At 42.1% G+C, this 12,852-nt stretch overlaps 1 protein-coding gene across 1 annotated transcript in view; it reads left to right on the top strand.

Annotated features, from left to right (window-relative positions):
• The first annotated feature begins 3,887 nt into the window (after nucleotides 1–3,887).
• Nucleotides 3,888–12,852, top strand: part of LOC120029682 (zinc transporter ZIP11-like) — a 110,193-nt gene continuing 101,228 nt past the window's right edge. Inside the window, exon 1 of the mRNA XM_038974956.1 lies at nucleotides 3,888–3,954. Within this exon, the coding sequence (XP_038830884.1) occupies nucleotides 3,888–3,954 (67 nt within the window). The remainder of the gene's footprint in view (nucleotides 3,955–12,852) is intronic.

Below are 12,852 nucleotides of genomic sequence, written 5' to 3'. Positions count from 1 at the left end.
TCCTCCTCTTCGGATGAAAATTGATTACATTTAGATTTTGTGTCAATGATCTACACACAACACCTTATATTGTCAAAGTGGAATTATGTTTTTAGAAATGTTTACAAATTCATAAAAAATGAAAAGCTGAAATGTCTTGAGTCAATAAGTATTCCACCCTTTTGTTATGGCAAGCCTAAATAAATTCAGGAGTACAATGTGCTTAACAAGTCACATAATAACTTGCATCAACTCACTCTATATACAATAATAGTGTTTAATATTGATTTTTGAATGACTACCTCATCATTTACCCCACACATACAATTACCTGTAAAGTCCCTCAGTCGATCAATAAATTTGAAACACTGATTCAACCACAAAGACCAGGGAGGTTTTCCAATACTCCACAAAGAAGGGCACCTGTTGGTAGATGGGTAAAAAAAATGCAGACATTGGATTTCCCTTTGAACATGGTAACGTTATTAATTACACTTTGGATGTTATATCAATACATTCAGTCAATTCAACTATACAAGTGTCCTTCTTAACTCAGTTGCCGGAGAGGAAGGAAACAGCTCAGGGATATCCCCATGTGGCCAATCGGGACTTTAAAACAGTTAGAGTTTAATGGCTGTGATAGGAGAAAACTGAGGATGGATCAACCACATTGTAGTTACTTTACAATATTAACCTAATTGACAAAGTGAAAAGAAGGACGCCTGTACAAAATAAAGCTATTCCAAAACAGGCATCCTGTTTGCAACAAGGCACTAAAGTAAAACTTCAAAAAAAATTGGCAAAGAAATTAACTTTGTGCTGCATACAACAAGTTATGTTTGGGGCAAATCCAACACAACACAGCACTGAGTACCACTCTTCATATTTTCAAGCATGGTGGTGGCTGCATCATGTTATGGGAATGCTTGTCATCAGCAAGGGATAGGGAGTGTTTTAGGATAAAAATAAATGGAATAGAACAAAGCACATGCAGAATCGTAGAGGAAAACCTGGTTCAGTCTGCTTTCTACCACTGGGAGAAAAATGCACCTTTTAGCAGGACAATAACCTAAATCACAAGGCCAAATATACACTTAGTTGCTTACCAAGACAACATTGAATGTTCCTGAGTGGCCTAGCTACAGTTTTGACTTAAATCGGCTTGAAAATCTATGGCAACTTGAAAATGGCTGTCTGGCAATGATCAACAACCAACTTGACAGAGCTTGAAGAATTTTAAACAGAAAAATGTGCAAATATTGTACAATCCAGATGTGCAAAGCTCTTAGAGATTTACCCAGAAAGACTCACACCTGTAATCGCTGCCAAAGGTGTTTCTAACATGTTTTGACTCAGGAAAGTGAAAAAGTGAACACACTTCAGTAAATTTTTATTTTTTATTTTTATTTTTTTCAATTTGTCTTTATGGGATGTTCTGTTTGTAGATGTGTGAAAGAAAACATATATTTAATACATTTTGAATTCAGGCTGTAACATACTTTTTGGGGGAATACGTCAAGGGGTGTAAATACTTTCTGAAGGCACTGTACAGTATTTGTTATGCATGCATTTAAATCCCATTCTATAAGTCAACGACACTGTGACATGAATGACCATGGCGTAGTAGTGGTGTGACCTATTGCTTGTGCATTTTATATAAGCCTATGGATTGTCAGTTTCTGTGTAACTCATTTCCACAAAGATCCTATTAAATTGCTATATATATATCGATTCTATATGTAATTCTATGCTTCTTTCCTTTTACATGGACAGTTGGTTTAACACTGAGGGCTTAAAGAGCAGCCTATTTGTGGTAATACTGGGAGTATGGCACACCCCGGCCTGGAGATTACGATCTCTATTTTCCACCCAGCAGGGAGGGAAGAAATCACCCACACTGATCCGGAACAGGCCCAGCGAGGGGTCCACGTCCAGAATACAGCACTGAGATGTGTAAAAACACTTTTTTCAGTGTGTAGGCTAGTGCTGCAACTGAGAGCAGTGTCCTTACTGATTCATGTTTCATCTCTGTGGAACCCTGTGGTAAGGGAGCTGGAGTGTGTGTGTGTGTGTGTGTGTGTGTGTGTGTGTGTGTGTGTGTGTGTGTGTGTGTGGGGTGACTGCATGGGTAAATAAGTGACTGAATGGCAGCATGAATAAAGGAATATGACATGCAAAGCCTTTTAGAAATCTTACGGTGAGTGAACTGAGGTCTTGGCTCAGACACTTCACTTGCTCTTTACTGTCGTAAAGTAGATCAGCTGATGTGAGGTTCTGTCAAGTCTAACCTCATCATTACTCTATGACAACAACAGGAACCATGGCTCATTTAGCCTTCGAGATGCCTGGCTGCAAAGGCTACGTGTGTAGTGTAATACGCTCTAGTGTGCAGTCTACACAACCAGTGTGTTTGTTAGTTTGGGTTTCTGTCTCTCTCTCTGTGTGTGTGTGTGTGTCTCAATGTTTGTGTCTCTGTGTGTTCACACCTCTGTGTGTGTGTGTTTGTCTGGCTGTCTGTCTCCCTGTGCGCATACCATCCCCCACCCCCCTTCCTCCACTCGCTGTTTACCATCTTATTAATTAGGGGGTAGAAGACATTGATTTCCTGACAGGATGTCTCCCCGGTTCCCTCCCTGATGCCGTCATTAATCAACGGACATCTTAAAAGGCCAGCCATCGACAGGTGTCGAGACACAGCCGCTTCTAGAGAGCTATTTTTGTTTCTACTTTCTCCTGGTAGCTAACTACTTCCTTATGTGTCTCGTCTGATGCTCTGCCTATCATGTATCCTTTGTGGTATCCTTTGTGGGGGTTTTCTGGTGGGTCGTGTGTGTGTATGCGTATGCATGCGTCAGGGTTTCCATTCTGAGCACCCGCTCAGAACAACAGAAATCACATTTAGATTATGCTAATGATTTTAAAATGGATTCAATTAGATTTTTTGTCAGTGGCCTACACACAATACCCCATAATGTCAAAGTGGAATTATGTTAAATATGTATTTTACAAATTAATGAAAAATGAAAAGCTGAAAAATCTTGAGTCAATAAGTATTCAACTCCTTTGTTATGGCAATCATAGTGGTGGCTGCGTCATGTTATGGGTATGCCTGTAATCGTTATTAAGGACTGGGGAGTTTTTCAGGATAAAAAATAAACGGATCAATCCTGGAGGAATACTTGGTTCAGTGTGCTTTCCACCAAGACACTTGGAGATTAATTCACCTTTGATGGCGTAGCAGTGGGGATGTCTGTTTTGATTGTATTGTCCCGTCCCTTGTATATATAGTTTTTCTTCGTATATATTTAATATATATTGGTTTTATTTTCACTCCCATTCCCCAGGCGCTCTCATTTGTTGACTTCTGTAACCGTAAAAGCATTGGTTTCATGCATGTTAACATCAGAAGCCTCCTCCCTAAGTTTGTTTTATTAACTGCTTTAGCACACTCCGCCTACCCGGATGTCCTATACGTGTCTGAATCCTGGCTTAGGAAGGCCACCAAAAATCCTGAAATTTCCAACCCTAACTATAACATTTCCCGACAAGATAGAACTGCCAAAGGGGGCGCAGTCTACTGCAGAGATAGTCTGCAGAGTTCTGTCATACTATCCAGGTCTGTGCCCAAACAATTTGAGCTTCTACTTTTAAAAATCCACCTTTCCAGTAACAAGTCTTTCTCTGTTGCCGCTTGTTATAGACCCCCCTCGGCCCCCAGTTGTGCCCTGGACACCATATGTGAATTGATCGCCCCCCCATCTATCCTCAGAGTTCGTACTGTTAGGTGATTTAAACTGGGACATGCTTAACACCCCGGCCTTCAATCTAATCTACAATCTAAGATAGATGCCCTAAATCTCACACAATTCATCAAGGAACCTACCAGATACAACCATAAATCCGTAACCATGGGCACCCTCTTAGATTTCATCCTGACCAAGCTGCCCTCTAAATACACCTCTGCTGTCTTCAACTGTACTGGGTCCGCGGCCAAACGACCACCCCTCATCACTGTCAAACGCTCCCTAAAACACTTCAGCGAGCAGGCCTTTCTAATCGACCTGGCCCGGGTATCCTGGAAGGATATTGACCTCATCCCATCAGTAGAGGATGCCTGGTTGCTCTTCAAAAGTGCTTTCCTCGCCATATTAAATAAGCACGCCCCATTAAAAAAATGTAGAGAACAGATATAGCCCTTGGTTCACCCCAGACTTGACTGCCCTTGACCAGCAGAAAAACATCCTGTGGCATTCTGCATTAGCATCGAATAGCCCCCGCGATATGGAACTTTTCAGGGAAGTTAGGAACCAATATACTCAGTCAGTTAGGAAAGCAAAGGCTAGCTTTTTCAAACTGAAATTTGCTTCCTGTAGCACTAATTCCCAAAAGTTTTGGGACACTGTAAAGTCCATGGAGAATAAGAGCACCTCCTCCCAGCTGTCCACTGCACTGAGGCTAGGAAACACTGTCACCACCGATAAATCTACAATAATCGATAATTTCAATAAGCATTTTCCCACGGCTGGCCATGCTTTCCATCTGGCTACCCCTACCCTGGCCAACATCTCAGCACCCCCTGCAGCAACTTGTCCAAGCCTCACCCCCCCCCCCCGCTTCGCCTTCATATTTACATTTACATTTACATTTAAGTCATTTAGCAGACGCTCTTATCCAGAGCGACTTACACCCAAGTCCAAACAGCTGATGCTGAACTGCAAAATCTGGATCCCTACAAATCAGTTGGGCTAGACAATCTGGACCCTGTCTTTCTAAAATTATCCGCCGAAATTGTTGCAACCCCTATAACTAGCCTATTCAAACTCTCTTTCGAATTGTCTGAGATCCCCAAAGATTGGAAAGCTGCCGCGGTCATCCCCCTCTTCTAAGGGGGAGACACTAAAAACCCAAACTGTTATAGACCTATATCCATCCTGCCCTGCCTTTCTAAAATCTTTGAAAGCCAAGTTATTAAACAGATCACCGACCATTTCGAATCCCACCATACCTTCTCCATTAGGCAATCTGATTTCCGAGCTGGTCATGGGTGCACCTCAGCCACGCTCAAGGTCCTAAACGATATCATAACCGCCATCGATAAAAGACACCACTGTGCAGCTGTCTTCATCGACCTGGCCAAGGCTTTCGAATCTGTCAATCACGCATTCTTGTCGGCAGACTCAATAGCCTTGGCTTCTCAAATGACTGCCCCGCCTGGTTCACCAACTACTTCTCAGATAGAGTTCAGTGTGTCAAATCGGAGGGCCTGTTGTCCGAACCTCTGGCTGTCTCTATGGGGGTGCCACAGGGTTCAATTCTCGGGCCGACTCTTTTCTCTGTATATATCAATGATGTCGCTCTTGCTGCTGTTGATTCTCTGATCCACCTCTACGCAGACGACACCATTCTGTATATTTCTGACCCTTCTTTGGACACTGTGCTAACAAACCTCCAAACGAGCTTCAACGCCATACAACACTTCTTCCGTGGCCGCCAACTGCTTTTAAATGCTAGTTAACCTAAGTGCATTCTCTTCAACCGATTGCTGCCCGCACCCTCCCGCCCGACGAGCATCACTACTCTGGACGGTTCAGACTCACATTAAGCATCTCCAATCCAAAATTAAATCTAGAATCAGCTTCCTATTTCGCAACAAAGCCTCCTTCACTCATGCCGCCAAAATTACCATCGTAAAACTGACTATTATACCAATCCTTGACTTCGGCGATGTCATTTACAAAATAGCCCCCAACATTCTACCTGGCAAACTGGGTGTAGTCTATCACAGTGCCATCCGTTGTATCACCAAAGCCCCATATACTACCCACCACTGCGACCTGTATGCTCTCTTTGGCTGGCCCTCACTACATATCCGTCGCCAAACCCATTGGCTCCAGGTCATCTGTAAGTCTTTGCTAGATAAAGCCCAGCCTTATCTCAGTTCACTGGTCACCATAGCAACACCCACCTGTAGCACGCGCTCCAGCAGGTATATTGCACTGGTCATCCCCAAAGCCAACACTTCCTTTGGTCGCCTTCCCTTCCAGTTCTCTGCTGCCAATGACTGGAACGAATTGCAAAAATCTCTGAAGCTGGAGACTTATATCTCCCTCTCTAACTTTAAGCATCAGCTGTCTGAGCAGCTTACCGATCACTGTACCTGTACACAGCCAATCTGTAAATAGCACACCCGACTACCTCATCCCCATATTATTACTTACCCACTTTCTCTTTTGCACGCCAGTATGTCTACTTGCACATCATCATCTGCCCATCTATCACTCCAGCAGTAATGCTATATTGTAATTATTTTCACCTCTAGGGCCTATTTATTGCCTCTCTCCATCGTCTTCTACATTTGCACACACTGTACAAATATCTTTCTATTTTTCTTTTCTTTTGTGTTATTGACTGTACGTTTGTTTATGTGTAACTCTGTGTGGTTGTTTTTGTCGCACTGCTTTGCTTTATCTTGGCCAGGTCTCAGTTGTAAATGAGAACTTGTTCTCAACTGGCTTACCTGGTTAAATAAAGGTGAAATAATAAAAATTAAAAAAAACTTTCAGCAGGACTATAACCTTAAACACAAGGCCAAATCTACACTGGAGTTGCTTACCAAGAAGAAATTGAATGTTCCTGAGTGGACGAGTTTCAGTTTTGACTTAAATCTGCTTGGAAATCTATGGCAAGACTTGAAAATGTTTGTCTAGCAATGATGAACAACCAATTTGACAGAGATTGAAGAATTTTGAAAGAAATAAATGGCAAATATTGCACAATCCAGGTGTATAAAGCTCTTATAGACTTATCCAGAAAGACTCACAGCTGTAAGGTAATTCTAATATGTATTGACTCAGGGGTGTGAATACTTATGTAAATGAGATATTTTTGTATAATTTTTTGCACAAAATGATCACTAACAAAAATACACGCCCCAGTTTATTCCATAACATTTATAAAATGAACATATAGACCGATAAGCATGACGGTGCCCCATGGTGGCGGTGGGGTTAAGGTATTGGCAGGCATAATCTATGGAAAATGAACACAACTGCATTTTATCGATGGCAATTTGAATGCACGGAGATACCGTGATGAGATCCTGAGGCCCATTGTCGTGCCATTTATCCGCCACCATCACCTCTTGTTTCAGCATGATTATGCACGGCCCCATGTCGCACCGATCTGTACACAATTCTTGGAAGCTGTAAATATCCCAGTTCTTCCATGGCTTGCATACTCACCAGACATGTCACCCATTGAGCATGTTTTGGATGCTCTAGATCGATGTGTACGACAGTGTGTTCTAGTTCCCGCCAATATCCAGCAACTTGGCACAGCCATTGAAGAGGAGTGAGAAAACATTCAACAGGCCACAATCAACAGCCTGATCAACTCTATGCGAAGGAGATGTGTCGCACTGCATGGGGCAAATGGTGGTCACCAGATACTGACTGGTTTTCTGATCCACGCCACTTCATTTTTTAAAGATATCTGTTACCAACAGATGCATATCTGTATTCCCAGTCATGTGAAATCCATAGATTAGGGCCTAATGAATTTATTTCAATTGACTGATTTCCTTATATGAACTATAAGTCAGTAAAATCTTTGAAATTGTTGCATGTTGCTTTTATATTTCTGTTCAGTGTATTTTGTTTCATAAATATTTTAATAGCCTACCATTTGTATTCTATATTTATACCTTTGCTTCGTCTGGTCACTAACATAGGCCTATGACATTGTACCAAATTCTTGTTTCAAAAACATCTAATCTGTGCCTCAGAAACAAAAAGTTGCCGGTCTTGTTGACCGATGACCAGTCATCAGCATTGGCGCACCAAGGCGGTTGCACATGTCCAGAGATTAATGACCAGAAAGCACTTCTTTAAATTTCATCGGTTTTGCATGGCAATATTGAAATGACAGTGCCTTCAGAAAGTATTCAGACCCCTTTATTTTTACGACATTTTTGTTAGGTTACAGCCTTATTCTAAAATGTATTAAATAATTTCCCCCCTCGTGAATCTACACACAATACCCCATAATGACAAATTAAAAACGGAAATATCACATTTACATGAGTATTGAGAGCCTTTACTCAGTTCTTTGTTGAAGAACCTTTGGCAGCGATTACAGCCTCGAGTCTTCTTGGGTATGACGCTAGAAGCTTGGCACACCTGTATTTGGGGAGTTTCTCCCATTCTCTGCAGATCCTCTCAAGCTCTGTCAGGTTGGATGAGGAGCGTTGCTGCACAGCTATTTTCAGGTTTCTCCAGAGATGTTCGATCGGGTTCAAGTCCGGGCTCTGGCTGGGCCACTTAAGGACAGCCACTCCTGCGTTGTCTTGGCTGTGTGTTCAGGGTCGTTGTCCTGTTGGAAGGTGAACCATCACCCCAGTCTGAGGTCCTGAGTGCACTGGAGCAGGTTTTCATCAAGAATCTCTCTGTACTTTGCTCTGTTCATCTTTGCCTCAGTCTCCCAGTTGCAGAAAAACATCCCCACAGCATGATGCTGCCACCACCATGCTTCACCGTAAGGCTGGTGCCAGGTTTCCTCCAGACGTGAAGCTTTGCATTCAGGCCAAAGAGTTCCATTTTGGTTTCATCAGACCAGAGAATCTACCATAAAGGCCTGATTGGTGGAGTGCTGCAGAGATGGTTGTCCTTCTGGAAGGTTCTCCCATCTCCACAGAGGAACTCTAGAGCTCTGTCAGAGTGACTATTAGGTTCTTGGTCACCTCCCCCTATTTCTCAGTTTTCCTGGGAGGCCAGCTCTAGGGAGCGTCTTGGTGGTTCCAAACTTCTTCCATTTAAGAATGATGGAGGCCACTGTTTTTGGGGACTTTCAATGCTGCAGACTTTTTTTGGTACCCTTCCCCAGATCTGTGCCTCAACACAATCCTGTCTCGGAGCTCTACGAACAATTCCTTCGACCTTATGGCTTGGATTTTTGCTCTTACATGCACTGTCAGCTGTGGGACCTTATATAGACAGGTTTGTGCCTTTCCAAATCATGTCCAATAAATTGAATTTACAACAGGTGGACTCCAATTAAGTTCTCAAGGATGATCAATGGAAGCGATGCACCCAAGCTCAATTTCGAGTCTCATTGCAAAGGGTCTGAAGACTTATGTAAATAAGGTATTTCTGTTTTTAATTTTTAATACATTTGCAAACATTCCTAAAAACCTTTCGCTTTGTCATTATGGGGTATTTTGTGTAGATTGCTGAGGATAAAAAAAAAATCTATTTTAGAATAAAATGTGGAAAAAGTCGAGGGGTCTGAATACTTTGCGATGGCACTGTAAACGACTATTTAGCAAACTGTATGGAAGCATATTTGCCACAACAATAGGCTACCTGGTCATTTCATTTATCGTTTTTATAGCCTAGTGGTTTAGAGCGTTGGGCCAGTAACCAAAAGGTCACTGGATGGAATCCCTGAGCCAGCAAGGTGAAAAATTCTGCCGTTCTGCCCTTGAGCAAGGCAGTTAACTCCTAAAAACGACTGTGTGGATGTCGATTAAGGCATTCCCCGTACCTGTCTGATTCAAAGGGGTTGGGTTAAATGCGGGAAGACACGTTTCTGTTGAATGCATTCAGTTGTGCAACAGATTAGGCATCCCTCTTCCCTCATAATAATATACCTCAGTGGTGCTACTGTCTATCTAAAGATAGCTGTAACATTGCACTACTTTCAATACTTATGGGATGAAGATGTAACGTTCTGGTGAATTGTGAGGAACAGATCATGCTTTCCTTCCGATCCTACAACCTCCACTGCATACAGGTAGTACATGTGATCCTGCTGGCTCTGGACTTCAGAGAAGTGACAGTGTGACATGATATCCCTCGTTGACATTGACGGCTAATGAATGAATGACTTGGAGCTCAAAATGCAGGTGTAAACGCAGTTTCTATCTGTCTTGCGTTTGGAAAATGCATCACTGTTTATGGCTGTAATGACAGGCAACATTTGCACAGCGATTGTACACCCTGTGCGTGCGCAGGGTTCGCAAACTTTGATCCACTCCTTTTTGGGGGTTGTGGGTCAAAAAGTTTAAAATCCACTGAGCTGAATTTGCTTTACAGCTATAGGATCGGGTGCAGCACAAACGTAAAATTCTAGAGAGAGTGGATTGCCATAAATGAATATGCAGCTCCCCAAAATATTGGTGATCAAGAATATTAACCATTTACTTTGCAGACTCACCAGCAATGGGGCATCAAGCAACAATTACTAGCATAGGCCTACTGGTCTTTTGGTATGTCAACATTTCTTGAAATTGCTAGTTTACTCATGAAGCTTGTATTTGGAATTTGTTGTTCAAATTAATTATTGCATAATCAAAATGTGTTGTAGACAAAATAATGAAAACATCTTTCTGGTAGCCTCGATAAATACACAAATTGCACGACTAGGACTTGGACTTGACTCGACACTCGACACATTCTACATGTGACTCGACTTGATACTTGCTTGTGACTCGAATAATAGTGACTTGGTCCCACCTCTGGTGAAAAGCCACAATCATCTGGGCACAATACATGTCTTTAGTGGGCAGGAAGCAATTATTGTGGACTGGATGTCTCAACAGGTGGATTTGTTAGTGCGTTCAAAGATCCTGGGGAGTGTGATGTCATCCACTGGAATGGCTGTTGTTAGACCTAGCTCTGAGCTGTAGCTGTTAAGAAGGCGACAGGTGTTCTTCTGAAATGATACAAATCCATTCAGAAAATCAATTCAGACAAATATTATGTTTATACGAACTTGAATATGTTCAAGACTCTTTTGCTTTCATTTATTTTTAAATTTAATTTTCATATTATTTTACCCCATTTTCTCCCCAATTTCATGGTATCCAATTGGTAGTTACATTCTTGTCCCATCGCTGCAACTCCCATACGGACTCGGGAAAGGCAAAGGTTGAGAGCAATGCGTCCTCCGAAAACACAACCCAGCCAAGCCACACTGCTTCTTGACACAATGCCCGCTTAACCTGGAAGCCAGCCACACCAGTGTTTCAGAGGAAACACCGTACACCTGGCGACCTTGTCAGCGTGCATTACGCCCGGCCAAACATCCCTACCGGCCAAACCCTACCTTAACCTGGACGACGCTGGGCCAATTATGTGCCGCCCCATGGGTCTCCCGGTCGCGGCCGGCTGCAAGACTCTTTTCCATTCAGATGTGATGCACAAGCACGCACACACAATGAGTGCACATTGATACTGGGTGGTTTACAGCAGTAACAGATGCTTGCCAAAGCCAACTGTGAGCTCAGGCTTTACTAGTCCAGTGGGGTGTTTGTTGGCAGAGTCTCTGTAGCAATTTTTTTTGTTGCTTCGTCTCTCTCTTCCTTCCCCAGTCTGACTGCCCTTTCAACACGCTTGTCCGTCCCTGATAGATGTCCCCCCTACAGGATATGAATACATAATCACAGAAATCTATGAGCTCTGTGTGTAGATACACTACCGTTCAAAAATGTGGGGTCAATTACAAATATCTTAATTTTTGAATGAAAAGCATTTTTTTTTTGTCCATTAAAATAACATCAAATTGATCAGAAATACAGTGTAGACATTGTTAATATTGTAAATGACTATTATAGCTGGAAATGGCAGATTTATATGGAATATCTACATAGGCGTACAGCGGCCCATTATCAGCAACCCTCACTCCTGTGCTCCAATGGCACGTTTTGTTAGCTAATCCAAGTTTATCATTTTAAAAGACTAATTGATCATTAGAAAACCATTTTGCAATTATGTTAGCACAGCTGAAAACTGAAACTGAAAACTTTCCTGATTAAAGAAGCAATAAAACAGGCCTTCTTTAGACTAGTTGAGTATCTGGAGCATCAGCATTTGTGGGTTCGATTACAGGCTCAAAATGGCCAGAAACAAAGTACTTTCTTCTGAAACTCATCAGTCTATTCTTGTTCTGAGAAATGAAGGCTATTCCATGCGAGAAATTGCCAAGAAACTGAAGATCTCGTACAACGCTGTGTACTACTCCCTTCATAGAACAGTGCAAACTGGCTCTAACCAGAATAGAAAGGGGGGTGGGAGGTACATTAGAATGTCTAGTTTGAGAAACAGACGCGTCACAAGTCCTCAACTTGCAGCTTCATTAAATAGTACCCGCAAAACACCAGTCTCAACATCAACAGTGAAGAGGTGACTCCGGGATACTGGCCTTCTAGGCAGAGTTGCAAAGAAAAAGCCATATCTCTGTCCAGTGTCTGTGTTATTTTGCCCATCTTAATCTTTTCTTTTTATTGGCCAGTCTGAGATATGGCTTTTCTTTGCAACTATCTTCTGTATACCCCCCTACCTTGTCACAACACAACTGAATGTCTCAAACGCATTAAGAAGGAAAGAAATTCCACAAATGAACTTTTAACAAGGCACACCTGTTTTATTGAAATGCATTCCAGGTGACTACCTCATGAAGCTGGTTGAGACAATGCCAAGAGTGTGCAAAGCTGTCATCAAGACAAAGGGTGGCTATTTGAAGAATCTCAAATGTAAAATATATTTGGATTTGTTTCACACTTTTTTGGTTACTACATGATTCCATATCTGTTATTTCATAGTTTTAATGTCTTCACTATTATTCTACAATGTAGAAAATAGTACAAATAAAGAAAAACCCTTGATTGAGTATGTGTTCTAAAACTTTTGACCGGTAGTGTATAATTACACACCTATGCACTCATGAATGCTCACACTCACACACTCACGGACGCACGCACGCACACAAAAAAACAATAACATACACAGAGTTTTCCGACAACAGGGTCTGGGGACTGAGGGTAATTAATCTGGGTCCAGAGCAATTAAACAACTGGTGGATGAAGGAAGGTGCCAT

The sequence above is a fragment of the Salvelinus namaycush genome, chromosome 35 (genome assembly GCF_016432855.1).
Source record: "Salvelinus namaycush isolate Seneca chromosome 35, SaNama_1.0, whole genome shotgun sequence".
In the NCBI taxonomy this organism is placed as follows: domain Eukaryota; kingdom Metazoa; phylum Chordata; class Actinopteri; order Salmoniformes; family Salmonidae; genus Salvelinus; species Salvelinus namaycush.
Note: the sequence above shows the minus strand (reverse complement) of the source record. Positions and strands in the feature narration are given on the sequence as shown.